The sequence below is a fragment of the Callorhinus ursinus genome, unplaced genomic scaffold, assembly GCF_003265705.2.
Source record: "Callorhinus ursinus isolate GAN/ISIS: 27379988/994484 unplaced genomic scaffold, GSC_fseal_2.0 scaffold2, whole genome shotgun sequence".
Lineage (NCBI taxonomy): Eukaryota > Metazoa > Chordata > Mammalia > Carnivora > Otariidae > Callorhinus > Callorhinus ursinus.
The window spans coordinates 101,243,415-101,266,093 of NW_027397064.1; the positions used below are offsets into that span (position 1 = coordinate 101,243,415).

A 22,679-nucleotide genomic window follows, 5' to 3' on the forward strand; every position below is an offset into this window, starting at 1 on the left:
CTGATAAAGGATCTCCATCTAGAGTATAAAGAGAACTCATGCAACTCAGGATTAAAAAAAGACAAATGACCCAAACACAAAGGGGCAAAGGATCTAAATAGTTCTCCAAAGAAGACATACAAATGGCCAATAAGCACATGAAGAGAGGCTCAACACTATTAGCCATCAGGGAAATGCAAATCAAAACCACCAGGAGACACCACTTCACACCCATTAAGAAATGCTCTAATCAAAGGCAGATATTTAGCAAGCGTTGGTGAGGATGTGGAGAAATTGGAGCCTTCGTGCGCTGCTGGTGGGAAATGTGAAAACGGTCTGACTGCTTTGGAAAACGGTCTGGCTGTTTCTCAAAAAATTAAACATAAAGTTCTATATGACCCAGCAATTCCACTCCTAATATATACCCCAAAGAAATGAAAACATATGTGTACATAAAAACTTGTACAACTATGTTCATAGCAGCATTATTCATAATAGCCAAAGAGTAGAAACAACTCATGTTATCAATCAACCGGTGAATGGATATACAAAATGTGGTAGGTATATCCACAGACCCGGGTCTGTGTGGCGGGTCCTACACATGCAGTGTAGTGTAGAACGAAATATTACTCAGCTCTGAAAAGAACTGAAGTATGGATACATGTTCGACATGGATGACCCTAGAAAACATTTAGTTTAAAAAAAAAACAGCCACAAAAGGCCACCATGACAGGTCCAGAATAGGTAAATCTATATGGAAAGGAGATTTGCAGTTGCCTAGGACCAGGGAAGTTGGGGGGAGAGAGGGAAGGTGATCACTAAAGGGAATAGGGTTTCTTTTGGGGGTGAGGAAAATCTTCTCAAATTGAACGTGCTGATTCTGTGAATTCACTAAAAACCACTGAGTTGTATACTACTATAAATGGGTACACTATATGGTATGTGAACTACAGCTCAATAAAGCCGTTACCTGCTCCCCATCCTCCCCTAAAACAGAAAAGGAATCAGGAGCCTGTTGTACTCTGGAGGAACACCATACCTGTTGTCCCCACATAACCATGACCAGAGAGCCCCTTTCGCCATCTGAAGTGGCTTGATTTATATGATAAATTTCTATCACTGCCCTGTCACTACGTGATTATCAGGCAGGTGGCTTTGCCCCTCTAGGCTTCAGTTTCCTCATCTGTAAAACAAGGTCTACCCAGTTCTGATCATCTTTGACCCTAACACTATATTCCCTACAGTCCCCAAAAGGTCCACTTCAGAAGTTGTAAAATCCTGCTCGGTTGGTCATAGGGCTTCCTGGTGCTTTGGAAGATAAACCTAAGTTAGCAAAGGGTATAGATGACTGGGTCCCAGGAAACAGAGGCAAGATGAAGACTAATTCCTGAGTAAACTCAAATTTCCCCATAATTAAGCCACTAAGAGAGGTGATCCAACCATCCTAATGCAGGCAAAATGCCCTAAACACTCCCTCTACACATGAAAAAAGATAAAACATTTAAATGGGGGCCCTCAGAGAGGAGACAAAAGTCCTTAGGAAACTTGGCAAGTTTGGCAGTGGTTAACCAAGGTCTTCTCTAACGGGGACTTGGTTCAGTCCATGTGCAAGGGCCTGCTATCATGACTGTCAAGGTCATCTGATCACGCAGTGGGACACTCATTTCCTAAAATGTCCTCCTTTTATCCATGACTGCTGAGGAAATAAAATGATATAAAAGAAGTTCAAGAAAAAATAAATCATTTTGTTCTCATCCCTTTTATATGCGTGAAAAAGTACCTGAAAATAGTTGTTCTAGCCTCTCCCTCCCTCCCAAGGGCATAGACCCGGGTCTGTGTGGCAGGTCCTACACATGCACTCTAGTGTCTACATGACTAATACAGAGACAGGAGAGCCCATCTCTGGGCGCTGCGGCGGCAGGTCCTTAGAAACGAGAGTGCAGGTGAAAGAAGCAGAAGGCACAGAATAAATCCCATTCTCATCAATCCATCCAAGAACTGGAAAGACGGACGCTCACCAGCGTCGCTGAGAAGGGAAACCAACATGAAGACAGAATGGAGGCGACCCACCTACATCCAGTCAGCAGTCCTGGTCATGGAGACGGTTACCAAAGAAGGGGAAGGTTGGGGGTGAGGCAGGGCTTTCCCTGGAGGCAGGGGAGTGGTTCAGGAGGGTACAGTGGCACCAAGATACCCAGTGAACTAGCCTCCAATAAGGGAGTGAGGGGTTTCAGAGAAGATGCCCCCCAGGGGGGCATCTGTTTGCCTCTCTAGGACAGTAGGCAAAGAACAAGGAACCATTCAAATGCTGGAGGCCAAGAAGGGCAAGAAGAGCCATTGGCTTTCTGCATGCCAGAGACTGCATCCACGGGTTTCTGCTGGTTATTGGTCCGTGGTTTTCACAGACTGGGCCAAGTCCCTCCTAGTCACAGCTTGCCAGGTGAGGCCGCAGCTTACAGAGGTGCAATTTCTATGTCCAAGGGAATCCACGGGGCTGGGAGGTGGAGGCTCTACTTTACACACGCTACTTCTGCTCAGAGGCCACATTTCAGGATGATGTGATAGCCATCATTGCTCTCGGCTGCAAAGAGAAACACTGGGCATTTTACAGGAAGAAAGGCACGACGCTGTGACCTTGGGGAATTGGGGAGGGCACGGTACTGGTGTACCAGCAGAAGCCCTGCCAGGGGTATTGGCTCCAAATACAACTGCATAGAGCGAAGTGTGCTAACAAAAACAGGTATTTTAACACATGCCTTCACATGCCTTCTGCCTTACTGAGTTTCTCTTTGGCAATGGGCCTTTCTACCATAGCTCTAGGCCCAAGAACTAAAGGCTCTCTCTATCCAAGGCGGCTTTGGAGAAACTGTGGTTCTCAGGGTATTATGGCCCCCAGAGCTCCGAAGGCAGGTGCTGGCTAGATCCAGAGAACAGGGGAGGACAGGAATGGCCCTGTCACCGTTCAGGGTCTATGACCCAGTCATAGGGCTTTCATTCTGATATACTGCATACATTCACCTGCCCCAGCCCTAAGGAAGGTCACAGCTAGTCTCCCCTTTCTCCTGGCACAAGATGTTCCTTCTCAGACCCCTTCCTCAGGTGAAACCTTCATGCCCCACCCCTGCCCCAGATCCCTGCCCCACTAGGCCTGCAGGCTCAGCTGCTGTATTCCACACTTGCTCCTCCTGGAGACCCTCATTATAGAAAAACTCAAATGCATCTTACTTCTACTCAAGTACTGAGTTCATGGAGTTCACTTCTACTCAAGTTCACGTTGCCTGGCCAGGATTTCCCTTTCAGAACTGATTTTGGAGCCAATCTCCAAAGTTCTCACATCTCCAGGGCAGGGTTTCACAGGACGTGAAATGGGAAACGTCCTTTTCCCCAGAGGATGTTCCCAGATGTCTCTCAAGGGACCCACTGTGCGGGCAGGCCCCACTTACTTCGATTAAACAAGAAAAAGGGGTGTGCGGGGAGAGGGCTTTACCTTTTAAGGTACTGAGGATAAAACAAGACTCATCTTGAAAATTCTGCACCATCTGAAAGGCAAAAAGAGAGACCATGTCCCTTCAACAGTGAGTTCATAATATGAAAAGCCTCAGTGACACGGGGCCCAGCCACCGCAGGGAGGCAGAAATGACAGTCACTGTGTTTGCACAAATGCAGGAAAATGGTTCCACTTAACACTCACTAAGGAAACACGAAACAAGATAAACGTACGAGATGATCGCAGTCGTAATTAACAAAACCTGAACATAAAGGACAGAAAGGAGCCAGGCAGGGAAGCGAAACGTTAACATTTAATACAGGACTACATGTTTGTTTGCTTTTGTTTTCCTTTTTCCTACTTACTAGGACCTCCAATCTCTGTAACGGACACATTATAAGAGCATGTATGTGTATAATAGCAACAAAGAAAAAAATAAAGTCCTTAAAAAAAAAAAAAAACCTTGGTAATTAGCAGCCTCTGCATATCAGAGTCCTATGAGGACCAATATAAACATAGCGCCACTCCCTATGTCTACAAAGTGGCAGGGACAGAAGGATTACTCAGCCGCCTCTGCAGTTCTCGTTTTGATTAACTACCAGGTGACCTTGGAGAAGTCAGCCTTTCCCCTTCTGGTCTCCGTGCCCCATCTGTAAAATGGGGCTGCTCCCATGACAAAAGAACAGAACCAATATACAGAAGGATAGGAATTGGCTCCCACTGCCGGTGGAGCGTTAATCTCTACAACCACTTTACAAAGCTGTCCACAGGATCGGGTACCTTACTCCTCCGGGCCAGTGTCCCAGAGAAAGCCCTGCGCGTGCGCACACAAAGCACACCTAGGAACGCTGACAGCAGCAATGGCTGGTAAGAATGGGAACTGGAGGGGCACCTGGCTGGCTCAGCCCGAAGGGCACGCGACTCTTGATCTCAGGGTTGAGTTGGAGCCCCACGTGGGGGGCAGAGATTATTTGCATAAAAACTTAAAAAAAAAAAAAAAGATAACTGGAAGCAGCCCCCGTGTCAATCAGTAGTAGAAGCATGAATGAACTGTCACCTAATCACGCCACGCCATCCAGTGGGCCAGGGGCCTCCGGCAGCATCTCAACATGCTGAATCTCAAAATCTATGAATCTCAAAAACATAAAGTAAAATGAAAAGAAAGTCACAGAAAAACATGCTATTATCCACCTATATGAAGTCTTAAAATGGGCAAAATTAAAACAATGTATGGAGGAAAAGGGAATAATTAGTACAAAATTCAGACCAGCAGGTGGAGAGGTGGAGAGGTGGAGTGGAAGAGGAAATCAGCCCACAAAGAGGCTTCTAACATAATATTGCATTAACCTGAGTGCAGGTATTGGGCACTTACTTCTTCCTTAAACTGTAAAAATAAGTTCCATATACCCCTTGCATACATATGCCGTACTTCACAATATAAATGGAAAGACCATTTTAAAAATACTTAAATATACCCACAACACACATACTAGCTAACACGCAGCAAAAACCCTTTCCAAATTAAAAAAAAAAAAAATGCAACCCACATGTCATTGCCTCCTCTGGATTATTGCCCCAAATCCTGCAAATCCATCCACCTGTCGACCCCTGCCCCTCCCTGCAGAGGCTAATGATGCGTGAAGTACATTTATTCTATACTGCTGGCCTGCTCCCTCTAGGACTCTTGGCAGCCCAGCCACTTGGGCATGCGAAGCCCTACGCAGAGCCCACATGGGCTTAATCAGTAACTCCCTTGTTTAATTAAGTGCCCTTGCACCTCAGGCGCCGGCTCCGCGCCTGGCCGGGCTGCCTCCAGCAGTCGGGGCAATTAAGAACCAAAGGTTTCCAATTGATTCAGGGTTAAGAGGCAAGGAGACGTCGGGGAATATGAATCGCCTACTTAGCTGAGGTAGCACTGTGGTTCTGTTCTCTGCTTCACTTGCTTAACTGCCCACTCGGGAGGGCACAGGGCGAGCTGGGGAAGGGACTTCCTGCAGGGACCCGTGACATGGCAAGGGTTCCGCACATTCTTGGCTTTTGTCTTCACCAAAGAAATTCATTCCAAAATGCAGAGTGCCGAGTTTTCCTGCGCCCCCACAGCAGCCCATTGCTCAGGTGTCGTAACCTCCCTGGCTATTCTCAAGGAAGTGCTCAGGTCAGGAACCCTGGGCTCCAGTCTGTCTGGGAAGTGGAAATAGGGAAACAGCTGCCTGAGATTTCAATGGAATGATATGGAAGGAATTCTGACCCGGGGGCAAAACTAGCCAGTGGCAGATAAATGTACAGTTGGATCTCTGCTGCGTGTTTTAGGAATCCACACCTACACAATGCTCAGGCACACGACAGATGCCCGCACAAAACATTATCTGGCAGAATCACATCTAAGCTAATATGTACTCCTCTAGGAAAAGAGTAGGGAAGACAAGTGCCTTTCGCATTTGCCTTTTGTATTTGCCCGCCGCTGTTTTATATTTCCTGACTTAAGCTGTGAATTTTTTTTTAAGTAATCTCTGCACCCAACATGGGGCTTGAACTCACAACCCCGAGATCAAGAGTCTCATGCTCCCCCAACCGAGCCAGCCAGGTGCTCCATGAACTGCTTTTTAATTCAAGAGGAAGGAACCCACCAGCGCTTTGCCAACCTCCAGGGCCAAACTCCCATGAAATGGGGACTCCCATTCAAGGGGCTCAGGCAATTGTAATGACAAGTGGGAACAGGATTATCACCAATAATGACAATATATGAAATATACAAACCATTACAAGCCTTACAGTTCATATACTGTCAAATTTAAAGATCTCTCCATTACTTGCTCTCCTAAGTTAAAAGTGCCTAGCACCATCAATTACCACCACCACCAGCTTATCTGGTATCTCCGGGTGCCTGACACTGTTTTCTGTTTTCTCATTTGATCCTTACTACAACCTGCTCAGTGGGTGTAATGATCCCCATTTTATAGATGCGGAAACAGAAGCTCAAAGGGGTTAAGTAAATCTGCCCAGAGTCACACCACTCCTGGCAGCAAGGTCCGGGCGGGAACACATGTCCGATTCCAGAGCCCACATTCTCTCTACTTCCCCAGACACCATTCATGTACCATTTCCTCTACAAAGATGCTCTCAGAGCTCCCACAATAGGCTTGCTGGAATCTGCTGGGGGCTCAGGGTGGCCCCCCCCCCCACTCCCATCAGCCCAGCTCTGTTTCTTTAAAGGCCTCATTTCAGGGGAGATGGTCTCTGCAGCTGGACACCAGGGTTCCCACCCTAGCTCCACCCTTTACCGGCTGTGCAACCTGAGGCAATTACTCAGCCTCTCTGGGCCTCAGTTTCTTACCTGTGAAATGAGATTTCACCCAGTTCATAGGGAGGCTGTCAGGATTAATAAATGAGTCACAACATGTGTACTTAGGACAGTAAGCAATGGATAAATGCCAGCACTCCAGACTATTATTAGCAAGAGGAGGGGTCCAGGATAGAACAAGCTTAAAAACGAGGCACCAGGAATGCCTAGATGTAGCTGCAAACCCTCCTTGGCCATGATGGGACCAGATCACTCTGCCCTCTGCCAGAGGCCACTCGTGCCCCACACAGATCTGTGTAGCCAAGGGCAGACCCAGGGAGGCCGTGGCATCTTCGCAGGTCAGCAGAGAAGGGTTCTGGGCTCCCATGTGACCTGCGTGCTCTCCATCACCTGGACCACCTTCCATTCCACGGCCCCTGGGACCTGCCGCTCTCCCTCCTCCTGACTTCTCACAGCCCTGACTGTTTAAGCATCCCGGGGGCAGGGGTGCAGTCAATGCCATGGTTCCTGCATGGCGTACGGCCGAGGACAGGGTAAGGAGTGGATACTAGGTAGCTATTCAGAGCCTCGGAACTCCCCCCACACCCCCGCCCCTGCACTCCAGGGGTAGCCAAGAGCCTGTGGCATGCAGACGAAACCCATTTGCCATCTTTGGGCAGAAGTTATCCCCAAACCCCAGCGGGGGGCGTTTCTGGCGCAGGTCTGCCGTGCCTCCCTACGGCCCCAAGCCCTGGGCCACGAGTGGGGGTGGGGGCAGTGCTCACCTCGTTGCTCACCACCACATGGATGCCCGTGGGGCCCTGCCGGTAGACTCGGTGGATATGCTGGGGGGAGATGCTGTACAGGTTGGCGATCTTCTCAACCAGCTCCAAGGTGGTCAGCTCTTCCAAGAAGATGGCATGGTACACTGGAGGGGCAAGGGACAGGGCCTTCTATAGAACACACCCCTGCTTTCTGAGGAGACTGCCTATCCCCAAGCCCAACCAACCCCCCCGCCCCCACCAAAATCAGTCCCTCGGTTGTACGGATACTCATGCCCAGACCCATTCCGTGGGATCTGGCTGTAACAGGCACAAAGCCTCCGCAAAGCCCAGTGGCAAGGGCAAGGCAGCCAGGCCACGGTTCTTCATTTCTGTACCAGCCTCTCTTGGGAGATCATACATAAAATGGAGAATTCCCGCATCCAGCCTGTACCCAATGACACCCATGGCGGCACAGAGGCTGGAGAGCTCTGTATTTCTAACAAGCTTCTAGTGATTCTGACGTGTGGCCAGATGCACACCCTTGCGAGAGGAAGAACTCCTGCATTCCCTTTCCTTTCTTTCCACGGCTTAGAGGGGTCACTGGATGGCTCCAGGGGGGCAAGAGCGGGATTTAAGGATAACTCCTACTTTTTAAAAAAAATTTTATTTAAAATCAATGAATTATCATATAGTATATTAGTTTCAGACATAGAGCTCAGTGATTCGTCATGTAGAACGCCCAGTGCTCATCACATCACGTGCCCTCCTTAATGCCCACCACCTGGTTACCCCATCCCCCACCTCCCCTCCCCTTCCCCAACCCTCAGTTTGTTTCTTATGATTAAAAGTCTCCTATGGTTTGTCTCCCCCTCTGATTTTGTCTTTTTGTTTTTCCCTCCTTTCCCCTATGATCCTGTTTTGTTTCTTAAATTCCACATATGAAGAGATCATATAATTGTCTTTCTCTGACTTATTTCGCTTAGCATAACACCCTCTAGTTCCACCCACGTCGTTGCAAATGTCAAGATTTCATTTTTTGATGGCTGAATCATATTCCATTATGTACACATACACCACATCTTCTTTATCCATTCATCTGTCCATGGACATCGGGGCTCTTTCCATAGGTTGGCTACTGTGGACATCACTGCTATAAACCTTGGGGTGCAGGTGCCCCTTCAAATCACTGTGTTTGTATCTTCTAGGTAAATACCTAGTACTGCAATTGCTGGGTCGTAGGGTAGCTCTATTTTTAACTTTTGGAGGAAGCTCCGTACTGTCTTCCACAGCGGCTGCCCCCGCGTGCGTTCCCACCAGCAGTGTAGGAGGGCTCCCCTTTCTCCGCAAGGGGTAACTGTGACCTGACATCACAAGGGTCTTGTCCTTGCCCTTCTCCACAGCACAAATACCACTCCACTCCAGCACCGTGACCACAAAGGGAAAAGGGGCAGTGGGAGCACCCCCAGCCCACTGGAAGAGAACACTGACCCGGAGGCTGGAAATGCTTCCTTATAGGAAACCCAGCTCGATGGGTGCCCTGGGGCAGATGACTCAACACTGGGGGGCGGGGGAGGCTCAGGTTTCTCAAAAGCGAAGCACAACAGGATTAAACTAGAGGTTCCCGAACTCCTACCTCAACTGAGGAACCCTTGGTTTCAGAGGCCCTGTATTTCCAAAGCACATATGCACGTGCACACACAACACACCAGCTCCCTCTGAGAGGGGGTGGCAGAGGCCATGGCATTCCAGCCACACGACAGATCTGCCGTCCCAGGATTTCAGACAGGCTGACCCACCATCAGACTCTGTGCAGAGCACGTGGCCACCGCCCCTCCCAGTGCGGACAGCAGGTAAGAATGCCACGGCTCTTGTCTAGCATTGCCTTCTATGACAGATTCGAATGTACTTTTGTTGCTTTTCAACATTTCGGAGGCCCTTCCGCTTTTTCTGAGTTCACTTCTCCAACAAATCAGGCCGGCCAGAAAGACCTAGACAGCTTGCAGGCCAGCGTGTTTTGTTGTAACCTGTGGCCACCAGCCTTTCCTGCCCCAGGTGAGTGTGGGGGCGGCCAGGAGTGCTTGGGGCAGCTGAGGGGTCTGTGGGACACTCCTCTGAACGCCTCCCAAGCCACCTCTCCAGGGCCATGTCGGCAGCAGCTCAGGGAAACCTGAGGCTCTAGAGTAGGCAATCCCAGGCTGATGTCCCAACTCAGCCACCCTAGAAGCAAGCCCTAAAACAATCTCTACACGTCCTGGGGCCCCAGGGTGTGTGCAGGGGCAGCACCAGCTCTTGGGGCCTCCAGGAGCATAAATCAGAGCTGTGCTTGGAGCACCTGCCCTGAGCAGGTGCCGTGCACGAGGCTGCCCTTTCCGCATGTGCAGGAAACCCCAAGGCTCAGGATCTGTCCTTCACAGGCTAACAGCTGAGAAGCAGGGTGAGGACCTAGCCGCTCTCCAGAAATGTAGAGGGGCCAGACGGAGGGCTCAGAAGCCAGCCCCCAGGGTCCGAATGTTTGGGTCCTGGCTCTGCCATGTACAATGCTGCCATCTGGGGACAGTGATCCACCCTGTGCCTCAGTGTCCCCCCCAGCGAAACAACATTACCAACAGTGCCTACTAGGAGAAGCGAGTAAGCAAGCACACGGGAAGCCCTTTGGACAGGGACTCGGTGAGCCTTCCTACTCCTCCGGTGCTCCCTCGCTCTCTGCAGACATATGCAGAAGAGCACGGACTCTGCAGCTTGAGACCGGCCACTGGTCAGACCGTCAGCACTCACAGACGCTCAGAAGCAAGGCACTTCGCCTTACACGCCTTGTCTCACCGAAACCTCCCACCTCAGGGGGTAGCGTCGCTATCTGCACGTGCAGAAGCAGATGCACGAGCCCTGGTGCCCTTCCCAAGGCCACACGGCCAACACGCGGCATGGCCAGCACTGGTGTCCAGACTCAGCTGACCTCGAAGCTTCTGTCCTCTCACCAAACTGCCTCCAAACTGCCAACCCAGAAGAGTCACATGCCCCTGAGGTAGCTCTAGCTCCCACAGCCGTTCTCCTTTGCCCTCGGGCAGCCACCAAACCAAATGGGAAAGACTCGTCCAGCTGGGGGGACACCACCATAGGAGGAAGCGCTCCGGCATTCAGGCCATCGAGCGTCACTAGCCTGGGAGCCGAAAGGCCTGATGCCCAATTCTCCCACGAGTGGCTAAGCTAGCGGCTGTTGGGGGACACATCCCCTCTCTGGGCCTGCTCCCCAGGGAGCAAATAAGTAAGCTGAACCAGCTGTTCCGGGACAGGACTTCCACCTTAAATATTTCAATTCCAGGAGGAAGTTTAACAAAAACTCATCCTTTGGAAAAAAAAAAAAAAACACCTTCATCCTTGGAGAAAGCAGAGTGAGGTGATCGGTGGACACGTTCTCGGCAAGAGGACTCATGTTGCTGCTGTGACCTGGCCACCCAGTCAACAGCCCTGGGTTGGTGGGGCAAGGGAGGGCTCCCCACAACTCACCACACAGACTGCTGTCCCCACCACCATCCCGCTTCTGCTGCAGCGGTGCTCGGTTCTGCTCCAGCTCCTGACAGACGTAAATGGTCATCTTTGGCCTCACATTCCTGGCAGGAGGAGGGGAAATAAATAGCAGGTATTGGGGGAGGGGCGTGGTGGGGAGGAACATTCCAGAACGTCCCAGAACACAGGGTGGAACTAGCAGAGAAGGATTCAGGGAGAAGAAAGGAGGCCGCGGGGATGCAGAAGGCCTTTGGCTGGGCCTCTACGGCTTCATGCAGGTTTGCCCAGAGGCAGAAGGATGGCCAACCCCTCCAAGTCCTGTGTAAGCTGCCATGAGGGCGCTCTGCCCAGAACATGCGTCTCAAGACACAAGGTGTTTTTCAGGGCGATGACAAGAGCAAACACTTTCTCGGGCTTACCCTGCCCCAGGCACCATTTCCAGAACTTCATATGCCTACCTCATTTCATCGTCACACAACTAGGGTGCTGGAACCACGGCCCTCCTTTTACAGAGGAGGAAACCGAGGCTCAACAGGGGTTAGGGCTTTCGTCTAGTGAACAACTCGTAAGAGGCAGACCTGAGATGCACACCCAGGCTCTCGCCCTCACTCTAAAACTGTGCTGTCCACGCGTGAAAGGGAAATGAGATTTAAAACTCGCTTGGTCAGTCATATTAGCCTGAGACAAAGCGCCCCACAGCCACATGTGGCCAGGGCTGCTGGACTGAAGAGGGTGGCCCTGAACATATCCACTGTGGCAGACCCAGCCCATCCCTGGCTGAGATGGGGCTCCCTGCCATACCCTGCGTCCAGCTAGAAACTGACACCCACCGGCCTTTGATGGCATTGAAGAGCCGGATCCCATCTGCAGGGCCACAGATCTGGACCAAATCGTCTCGAGACATCTTGAGCAAGTCAGCACCTAGTCAGGGAAATGGGGCCGCCCATTAGGAGGACACACAGAAAAACTTCTGTCCTCAGGCACCTGCAGACGTTGCACGGTGACAGAGTCAGCCTCATGCTCAGGGAGCACTGGACGTTCCACGGAGACAGAAACAACAAAAAGCTAAATATCAGGAAATCACAGCCCCAGAGATGAGTGGTGTTCTCAAAGGTCAGAAAACAGGCATTTACCAAAGCCGACAGGTCCTTACCAGCTGTGCTCCCTGTCCCTCCCTCTGTACCGTTTACTGGCATGTAACAGAAGTGCATGTAACCTAGCACAGGCCGCTGATGACACGCGCACTTGTCTAAATGCAGAGGTACACAGCTCCCTGCATGCGGCCACTGGGAGTGAGAGGCAGAACATTCCCACCTCCCACTGGCCCCCCAGGCCGGCCACTCCCCTGCCTCTGGGGAACCACCATCCTGACTGCTCGTGCTTAAAAGTCTTGCTGGCTTCTTTGAAGTTTACATAAGCGGAATGGAATAGGATGTACTTTCCCATGCCCGGCTCCCGTCCTCCAAGTCCTGTTTAAGGGCTCATTCATGGTGTCTGTGGTTAGAGATCACTCATGGCCATTATCAGCTAATATTCGTTGCATGAATACACTACAATCACGTGTCCATTCTCTGCTGATGGGCACGGGGGTTGCTCCCAGCTGGAGAGATTATGGATAAAGATCTATGAACATCCTTATCGGTGGATGCAGTCCCTCCTCAAAGCCCAAAGAGTCCCTTAGAGCCTTATGCCCATGTGGCCTCTCCAAGGGACAAGTATGCTACCAGCCTTCTGCTAAAAACCAGCCGGCAACCACATGGCCAGGAGCGACGATATCCATCCCCCTTTTCCTGCCACGGTGCAGATGCAGTTTCAGGCATAGCTCTGCAGGCACAATGGCTCCCACTACATAAGGAGTAAAAGCGCCCAAAATCCCTCCATTGTTCTACCAGGCCCCTCGGTCCCTCTCTGACCTCATCTCCTTCCCCAGTCCACTTAGCCCCACTCACCTGGGTGCCCAGCTCTGCGGCCACACACCAGGCAGGCCCCCACCCTGTGGCCCTTGCACTTCCCCCCTGCTTGGACATTTCACTGGCCCCCTACCCACTTGGCTCACTTCCTCCCCTGGGCCCAGCCCCTGCTCAAGGGCACCGTCTCGGGAAGGCCTATGCTGAGCAACCCCCCTCCCGCCCCGAAAATGGCAGCATCCCTCCCTGCTCCTCCCTAACCAGAGCCAGGTCCCTCCTCTGAGCCTGCCCACCACCAAAGGGTCACGTTGCACTGAAATATGTGGTTCACACATCTGTGCAGACTCAAGGCTGCAAGCTCCTGAGGACGGGGTCCCTGGCCGACCCTCCTCGTACCTGCCTCCCCCAACACAAACGAAGTTCTTGCAGAAGCTGAGCTGAGAGACAACCATGTGCGGTTTTCCTTCCCCTCTCACAGATGTCCTTGGGAGCCACTCCTCTAGTTCTGGGTCAAAACTTTATTCCTGGTCACTGTGGATTGACTCCACTTGGTGGCAGGGTTCACTGCTCCATTTACCCTTTTGCCAGACAGCCCTGGCTCCGGGTCTCTGTCTGCCGGCCCCTCCGGTAAGAGTTTGAAGGAAGCAGCTGTGTGCTCCCTCCCCTGTGGCTTCACCACCATTTCCCAGGTCGTGGCTCTGGAGACAGCGTGACGGATGGGCGGCATGGTGGTGGGAAAAGTGCTAAGAAGGCTTGCTGAGTGTGCCCCAGCCCACCTGGCGCAGGGGCCCTTCCCGGGCAAACTAGGGCCCACCCCAGGGGACCCAGATGGTCCTCCCTGAAAGCCACACTCGACTGGAAACTCCGAGGAGCAGGGCTTCCTATTTTAGCACTTGGCCCAGGGTCAGCAAAAAGTGAGCAAGCGACCCACACCACACTGGGTCCCCAGGAACAAACCACGACCCGGCAGGCAGTGCGGGCAAGTCCAGGAAGGCAACTGATTTGTGAAGTGTTTCTAAGATCCCTGTGGGTTTTAAGAACAACACAGAGATGCTCACCTGAGAAGCTGGCGAAGAGCCGGCAGAACTGTGAGAACCTGTTTCGGTGGAGCCACTGCTGGGCATCCTGGATCGAGGCTGACGGAAGCAGGTGCTGCAGGCAGAGAGAGTGGGGGGGGGGGGCCTTGACATGACCACGCCGGGTCTGCCCAGGGACACGCGGCCAGAGAGCCCGGCTGCAGACACTTACATCATTGCCCAGGGGCAAGGTCTCCACGGGGTGCGTCGGAGAGCTGTTCCTGCAAAGGAAGAGAACAAGCGATCAGCTGCGGGGACAGCCCCTTCTCCCAGCCCGGCGCTCTCCCCTCCCCTCATGGAATGGCACTCCCTCGTAAATGCAGCAGGGCCTCAAGAATTTCCCAGATCAGAGACATGTAGGCGGAACCACCTGCACAATCCCTCAAAATCCCTGACCAGCCCTTCAGGGCAGACACGATGTTCTGACTAGCAACACAGCCGGGCCAACAAATCACCCCTCCACCCCGAGCTTGGGGTTTGTTTGCATCCGATTCCCTCCCACGCAGAGATCCCCCCACCAGCCTCGGCCCCAGGGGAGGGCAAGCTGCCCAAGGAGCCCCAGGCGCTGTTTGGGTGCCTGGACAGCGGCAGCCAAATCCCCCTCTGAGGAGACAGGAGAGGGCTGCAGGCTCCTGGGGAGGTATCCCGCCCTGAACAGGTAGGCCGCAGCATGGCATCCATCCACGAGAACATTCTCATGGCTGGAGACACACCGCCCTCCCTCCAGGGCTCACCCATGGGGAAGGCACAGACCTAAATGCCTGGATTTTTTTAAATTAAGAGAAAGATACATCTTTAAATGACCCTCCCAGACAGACACAGTGAAGAAGGCACAACGTGGATGGACAGAGGTGTCTCATTCTACGTTTAAAATGACAACGTGGTAAGTGTTACTTTGCGTGCACTTTACCACAGTAGCAATGAAGAAAAAGCCCTCGCTGGGATGACCCTCAGACTGGTCGTCAGCGACAAGAGCTGCCCTTTGTCCAGTGTCCGTGAGGCGCCAGGCGCCTTACACAGTCCCCCCCCGGTCCCTGCATGAATCCTCACTCCCTTGGTAGCAGGGAAAGTGAGGCTGAGGGAGGTTAAGGAGCTCACCCCTAGAGAGGGGGGATTTAACACTTGGTCCACCTGAATCTGAGCATGACACCTTGGCTATGCGCGCCCCCTTCTCAGGGAGGCCCCTCATGACCTTGTGAAATCAAGTTCATGGACACTCTCACTCCCCCACTAGTAAAGTTCTCTGTACGCCAAGCACGGGCTTTGAGGACCCCACAGGTTCCACGCCTACCTGCTGAACCTGCCCGGTGTCTCCCTGCTTCCCATTGCCCCCCAGAAACAGGATCAGGATGTGTGCAGCCATCACAGTGGCACCGTGAGCCCTTCCTGTGTCACGCAGCCCGGGATGGGTCGGACCGATGCCCGCCAACCCCTGCACCATGGTCACCTTACAGTCAGTGTGGCCTGTGCATCTGCAGAGCCGGGTGACCAGGAGTGAGGCCACTCCCATATTACAAGCCCTGAAACATCCTGAGCTGACCCATGCTACCTGGAGAATGCACACAAGGACCCGGAGAGAACCAGGACAGGCCCTTGCAGCCGCTGGAGCCGCCCGAACGGCTGCCTCCTAAGGCCCCATCTGTCTAGGCCACTCTGCCCACCTGCTTCTACCGGGGGGAAGGGGTGGGAGGGCGGCTTCTGCCCCAGCAGACAGTGTTTACAGAAGCGTGTCCAAGCACAGAAAACGTGCAGCCCACTCTGGTGCCAGCACACCAAGCGGGGGAAGACACAGGGAAGAAGATCAAGGAAGGAGCCGAGACCCATCATCACTCCAGGACCTCCGAAGGGAAAGACGGCGGACGTACCCTTCACCAAGGCCGAAGCTGTTTGGAGAGCCATTGTAGCTTGGAGACGGGGCGCTGTTCACTTGGTAGGCCATGTCCGGCCACGGGGAACACTGCAGAAAGAGCAGAGGGCGGCAGTGACTCGTGGGCCGTGGCAGTCAGGAGGAATTCAGGCTACAGAGGTGCTGACCCGGCTCCCCTCCCCCGCAAACCAGCATCCATCGAGGCCGGCGCAGGAAACCACGGATCCCTCAGCATTCCCCCCGAGTCTCCCAGGGCCCACATGAGGCAGCGAAGTGTGGGTTTACTAGGGCCACGCCCAAGAATTCAAGCATGGCACAGGAGAGACCTGAGATGCAGCCATTCCCAGAGCAAGCGAAGCAAGGCATGCGTCTCCGTGGGCTTGCTAGCAGTCGAACCAACGAGGGAAAGAAACCTCATCGGTCACCTGGGTCCACAGGGAAAGAGCTGACGACAGAGGCCAGCTGCCTGGAGGGCAGGGTTTCCAGGTGTAGACGAATGTGTGTCCACGCATGAAAGAGGGAGCACTGGACACGGATAACTTCCAAACAAAAATCATCAGTGAAGTTCAGTACTGAGGCGCCTGGGTGGCTCAGTCGGTTAAGTGTCCAGACTCTTGGTTTCGGCTCAGGTCATGCTCTCGGGGTCATGAGATGGAGCCCCGCGCCAGGCTCCACGCGCACCGGGGAGTCTGCTTGTCCCTCTCCCTCTCCCTCTGCTCCTCCCCCTACTCTCTCGCTCCCTAAAATAAATAAATAAATAAAAATCTTACCAAAAAGTTCAGTACTAAAACCCGCACTATTTGAAAAGAGAAATGGCCAACAGGCCCTGGAGAGCACAAGGCACGTGAGCACCTCCAAGAGCAGGCCAGCCCCTCTGGACATCATTCTATGTATGTTTGTTACATGTCAGGTGTCCTGCGAGGAGCTAAGGGAGACAAAGAAAACACGAAAGACGTGATCCTTGACCTCAAGGCACTTCTTGTGCAGAAGCCAAAAATGAACATATGTGAGAATCGCCCAAAGAAAGCAAAGACATACAGGTTTTGCCTGTTGGGGAAGCCAGCAGACAAAGTATTCATTTCTTCCCTTCCCTGTGATGACACCTCTTTGGAGACAGCCAATTTGAAGCATTCCTAAGATTTACCATCATCCACCGAGCCACAGGTTGGTAAATATTTAACTCTGTTGTGCATGTGGGCTGGAATTTCGCGGTGCTAAACTTGGGAGCTGAGGAGGAAAAGCCAACAACCTGTCACCTGGCAAGGTCATGGGCCAGGTGGGGGTTTTGACCAACTGCACCACGCTCTGAGAAGGGCTTGGAAGGACGTGGTCTAAAGCACCCCTGGCCATCAGGTGAAGGTCAGAGGAGAGTCAGGAGCAGAGAGGTTGAGGCTCAGCCTAGAACGGAAAGGTGTCTGGAGGCAGAGGGCTGTGGGAGCATGGAGAGCACCCTGGGGTGCCCCCACGGAGGGGACTAGGGCCTGGGGAGAGCTAACTGGTCTGAGCGCTAATTCACAAATGCAGGGCCTAGCACTGCTTTGCTGCTGAGAGTAAGCCAGGCTCTTCCTACGCCGGGACTCTCTGGCCACTGTTATCCTGAGCCTGATAAAACACCAGTTACGTATCTCTCTCTGCCGCAAAATTAGCTTCCGTACTCTATCTTGTTGCAAATACCCTTCTGCACATGGCTTATTACACATGCGTGCACGCACGCGCACACACGCACACACACACACACACACACCTCATCAGGCAGGACTGGCCACCATTCTCTTAGGTGCTCTGTGCCCGGGCCTCCCCTCCTCACTTAACACAGTCTTAACCCCCACCATGGCCGGTGCGGGGCCTCATGTATTTGTGGAGGGCTTTCTAAGCACGTCAAATTATTCAACAAACAAACGCCCACGAGCTGGACTGATTACAGAATGCAGTGGGGAATAGTTGTTTAAAAAAAAACAACAGAGCCCAGAAAGAAGTGGCACCAGCGGTGACCAGTGGCAGGAGGAAGAAGCACCTGAGACAGTGAGTGTCTGAGAAGTAATGTTGGACACAAGGATGGTGGGGAGCAGGGTGCTGCTGGAGTCTGGGTTAGGAGGGAACACATTCTAGTATCCATCCAAACAACAGGGCAGCAAAGTAGTTCGCAGCCCTTGACCTGGGGAGCCCGCTCTGAGAACAGAAGCCTGCAGAGATCTACCGCATGCAGAACTTCACGCGCCCAGGGTCACTCGCTGCACCCTGTGGACACAGCGAGCACAGAAAGCACCAAACGTCCACCCACAGGCCATCTATCTACATAACAGAGGCCACGCCTCTGGGTAAAGAACCAGAAAGCTCTTTATGAACAGATGGGGAACAGACTCCAAGCTAGGCTATTAGATAAGGCAAGCAAGTTACAGAACAGCATGTCAGCGTACACTGCTGGGTGTAAAGGCAGCAGGCGTGGATGAATTGGACGAATTGGCTTCACTGGAAGAGAAAGCTGGGCCACGTACATGAGGAGCCAGAGACGCCAGGCGCCCCGGGGAGGGAAAGCTCGAGGCCAGGACAGTTTGGAGAGAGGTATTTTCTGATGTATATACACTCTCCTCTATTGGATTTTGGAGCTTTACCTATTAAAACGATAATCACCAGATTCTGGAAAGTGCAAACGGCAGCACCAGGCTGGAAGTTATTTCGGAAACGCCATCCCGACCCCTGGGCCTCATCACATGAACCACAGCTCTGGACCTGGGAACCTACCACGACTTCACGGGCACTTTCAAAAGAGGCATTTACCCACAGTGGGCGTTCTTCCCAAGAATCTAAACCAACAGTGCGCCATCATCCTGCTCCTGGCAAAAGGCTGGTGGGGGCGGGCCACACCCCGGCAGTAGGCCAGCTCACCTCTGTGAGAATGGTGGTCTCGTAGGACGGCTGGTACTTCTCCTTCTCCTGGGCAGTTCTTTTCTCCATCTTTTCCCGGTCGGTCTTCTGTTTCCGGTCAGCTCCCTTGGGCTACAAGTGCAGAGCACAGGAGTCCAATTAGTCCAAAGTGAGCAGAGGCGGCTGTCAGAGAAAGACCCGGGGCTCGGCGACAGTCCCCAAGGCCTGCGTGCTCCCGGCCTCTCCCCGGGGCCCGGGAGTCCAGGCAGGATCCTCGCTCACCTCCCAGGCGTCAAGCACACGGTCCTCCTCCTGGAGCCCCTCCCCTTCCTCACCTGAGGGAACTCACGGCCTGCTACAGGGTCCTGCCACTCAGCTGCTCAGGGGGAAATGCCAGCCCCTCTACCAGGGGCTGCTGGCCCATGGACAAAACCCTTGGGAGCCACAGCAAATTGCAATGCGTGCCTTGGGTTACCAGTGGAGGGCGAAGGAAGTGGAAGAAGTCAGGGCTGCTGGTGGGAGTTTGGTCTGCACCTGTGTGCTGGGAAATCCTGGACACATCGTGAAGGCCTCCCAGCTCCCAACTCCAGGACTAGCGTGCAGCTCCCCGCTCACACGCCCCACACAGGGTAACCCCTCCAACCTCACAGAGCCTATGCTGGGCGCCCAGCAAACATGAGCAACTTACAGAGGCACTACTACTCCTGTCATTTACAGGTAAGGAAACTGAGGCTCAAGTGACTTGTCAAGAATGGAGAAGAACCTGCTCTGGCTGGTCGGGGTCTTCAAAAACAAAAACCCGAAGCAGAAGCAAGTGTTGACCAGGTGAAGAATCCAAGATATATACCATGTCCAGGTATATATCGCAACCTGGCCCACCAACCAGCCCTGCGCCTGGGTCGCTCTGGACGTCCTGTGACTATCACCTTCTCTGAGTTCACAGCCTGCTTGGTGGTTTCTGACATTAAGTCTCCAAGCAGCCCCAGAGCCCCAAACTGAGCGGTCTCCCTGTGGATGCAGTGGACCGTGCATGGTGCACAATCAGTGAAAACAACCTTCAGGGTTGCCACCTTCAGGGACTTTCATCCCAGAATGCACCTTCCTCAGGCCACACAGCTTTTCATTTCCAGCTCAAGAGCGTTTTAGGAGACCACCCTCGGGGTGATGTGATACCCATGTTAAAACAGAGGCAGGTCTGCAGGGGGTCCTCTGGGGGCAGGGATGACAGATCTGGTGTTCAGAGAAAGACCAGGCACGCAGCACCTATACCCCAGTCGCCTGCCTGCTCCCCAGCCCCTGCCCCTAACAGGAGGCTCTTCCTCCCCGTCCAGAGGCCATAGGGCGAGCCTGCGTGTGGGGAAGGCACTTGTCCCAGTGAGGCCTGTGGAGAGCTGGCTGGTCCGAGAGGGGTCCTGTCTGTCCTGTCAGAGGCCCTGACACCCCCCCCACCCCCAAGCCCGAGCCTTGCTCCAGCCAAGCAGGAGGCTGCCCCGTGACGAGGGTGACAGGGGTGGAAGAATGACAGCCAAGTCACTGAGACTCTGCCTGGCGCTTGCACGCAACCGCTTGAGCTGCTTCTGTGATGGGGCTGGGCGCACAGGGTAGCCACACCTCCCCAGGCATTCTGAGAAGCCCGTTTCAGGTGACTGGGGCCCCTACGTCCCTGCAGGAGATGCCAAGGCCTGCCTTGGGTCACTCAGACAAGGCAGCTTCTGGATCAATTCCCGTGATAGCTGGTGTGTGGTCCAAAAGCCTGGAGCCCTCACCCCTGAACTTCTGCCTCGAGGTGTAGACAGGGGAGCTGGCGGGGGCCATGGGAAGGCCTAGGCGCTCCAGCGGGGGGAGACACTGTCCGTCTCTCCTGCTGCGCTGTGCGGCCTCTGAGCCCCAGGAATTCCGCTGGATGCCACTGGACCTGAGCACAAGGACAGCCAGCCGGGCCACAGATGTGGCGCACACAACGAGGACAGAGGTGTGACCGGGGACAGGCACAGACATCCGGCGGCGCAGCTGTGGGGCCATCCACGGGAAGTCAGCACCCCGAGACCCCGGAGCGGGCAGCAAGAAGGAAGGCCGGAGGCCGCGGCACCCACCGCACTGGTGGTCGGGCTCAGGGGAGGGGTGTGTGTCGGAAACGGCCACGTCCTGATCCCCAGGGGCCTGAGGCTGTCAGCTCCCAAGGCTGCAGCGGAATCAGGACTGCGAGCAGTGGGGGAAGGGCACAGGAAGATGAGCCTGCGGCATCCCAGAGGCTCCGACGTAATCACGGGGCCGGTAAAGGTGGGCGAGGGGCCGGGGAGAGGAGGCCGGAGCGGTATGACCCCAAGAGCCCGGCGCTCTTGCCAGCTCTGAAGACAGGCGGACGGGCCACAGGCGAGGAACGCAGAGGCCTCTAGAAGCTGGCAAAGGGAAGCAGAGGGAGCCTCCGGAAAGGAATGCAGCCCTCCTCACACCTTGATTGTAGCCCAGTGAGACCTCGTCGGACTTCTGACCACCAGCCCTGAGAGGTAATACGTGTGTGTGGCTCGAAGCCACTAAACCTGTGGTCCTTTGTTCCAGAGGCAACAGGAAACAACTATGGTGGGCTTGACTGCAAGGAGTCATCGTCCCGAAGCAGGTTTCTGAAGAGTGCTACCGCTCTGGCACGAACGACAATCACGCTCCCACCACGACCCGTGCCTTCCCACCTGGGGCGGCCTCGCTAACTGAGCCGGGGCCCGCCCCTCCCTCACCCCTGCGGACGCCACAGGCTCTGCTGCGACCCTGCATCTCCCCAGGCCACGCAGGACTCTGGGCTGCAGCACCAGCCACCGACCACGTCTAGGATGCATCGGTCCAGACAGCTGAGATGAAAAGTAGTGAACAGGCAACTGCGGGGGGCGGGGCGGGGGAGAGGGGGGACACAGGAAGGAAAAGAGAGGGGATGCCTCCAAACATGTTTCCTTCTCCAGCAGGAGGCCGCGACACAGGGAGCTCTACGGCCTCGGGCCCTCCATAAGAACATCTGGGGCCAGGACTTCCGCACGGGGTCTCTTGACTTGATTGTTAAGGAGAATCTCATGGGCAACTACAGAATCTGTGGCCAACTACAAAGCGCTTGGGAAGAAAACGAAAACCTAAACACGTGCAAGTCCTGGCAGTCTTACAAAGCAGAGCCGGGCTCAGCCACCCGTGCTGCTGCACGACAGAAGGTGCCCCCGCACAGGACGCCCACAGCGGGCAGGCCCTGTCAGCCCAGGACGTGCGGGCTCACGCTCCTCGGGGGCCCAGGTGCATGGGACGCCAGGCTTGCGCGGCTGTCCCTGTCCAGCACAGGCGGGGACCCCACGGGCATGGCGGCCACAGGTGTGCACAGTGGGGCAAGGACATCCTACCTTGAACACCTTGATCTGGCAGCTGGCTGAGTGCAAGTGCTCTGTGTACTCCCCATTCTCGTTCTGCTTAAATGTATCAATCTGCACCCGGAAAGGCACCCCCTTCTCGCCGCCGTGCTTCCGGGGAGTGAACTCTGTGCTGATGCAGTGCACCTGGAAGGGGAAATGTGGGCCGGGAGCAAGGAGAGGGGTGAGGCCAGGTCCTGGACTCCTCAAGGGCCCCTCGCCAAATGGAGGTTTCCGTCCTGCCTCGTCAGGTGCACACCTGCCTCAGCCTCCCCGCTCTCCCACCCACACTCCCATCAGGGCGATGGCCTCCCCCTGTCCCCTTTACGAAGGACACGCCCTCCCACCTTTGTCCCTTGACCTTGGAGGCCCTGCCTGAGCAGCTCCGTCCTCGCCACTGCTCAGGCCCAGGGGCCCCAGCGGCCCCACCCTCACTCCCTCCTCCCCTTTGGCAGATCCCACAGACTGCACAGCTCTGTCCCCAGTGGCCCTGGCATCCCGGTTACTCGGGCCAGGCCAGGAGCAGGACCGGGAGGCTAGAACCATTTCTATGTTACCAGTACCTGCTAC

General features: G+C 54.1%; 1 protein-coding gene across 2 annotated transcripts in view; it reads right to left on the reverse strand.

Annotated features, from left to right (window-relative positions):
• Nucleotides 1-333: 333 nt before the first annotated feature.
• Nucleotides 334-22,679, reverse strand: part of TFCP2L1 (transcription factor CP2 like 1) — a 57,490-nt gene continuing 35,144 nt past the window's right edge. For both annotated transcript variants that reach the window (XM_025855192.2, XM_073885194.1), the window contains 10 exons: nucleotides 22,104-22,256; nucleotides 18,751-18,861; nucleotides 15,863-15,954; nucleotides 14,170-14,218; nucleotides 13,980-14,073; nucleotides 11,845-11,935; nucleotides 11,015-11,118; nucleotides 7,532-7,674; nucleotides 3,467-3,518; nucleotides 334-2,560 (listed from right to left, as the gene is read on the reverse strand). In XM_025855192.2, coding sequence (XP_025710977.1) covers nucleotides 2,514-2,560; nucleotides 3,467-3,518; nucleotides 7,532-7,674; nucleotides 11,015-11,118; nucleotides 11,845-11,935; nucleotides 13,980-14,073; nucleotides 14,170-14,218; nucleotides 15,863-15,954; nucleotides 18,751-18,861; nucleotides 22,104-22,256 — 936 coding nt within the window. In that variant the 3' untranslated portion in view covers nucleotides 334-2,513. The remainder of the gene's footprint in view (nucleotides 2,561-3,466; nucleotides 3,519-7,531; nucleotides 7,675-11,014; nucleotides 11,119-11,844; nucleotides 11,936-13,979; nucleotides 14,074-14,169; nucleotides 14,219-15,862; nucleotides 15,955-18,750; nucleotides 18,862-22,103; nucleotides 22,257-22,679) is intronic.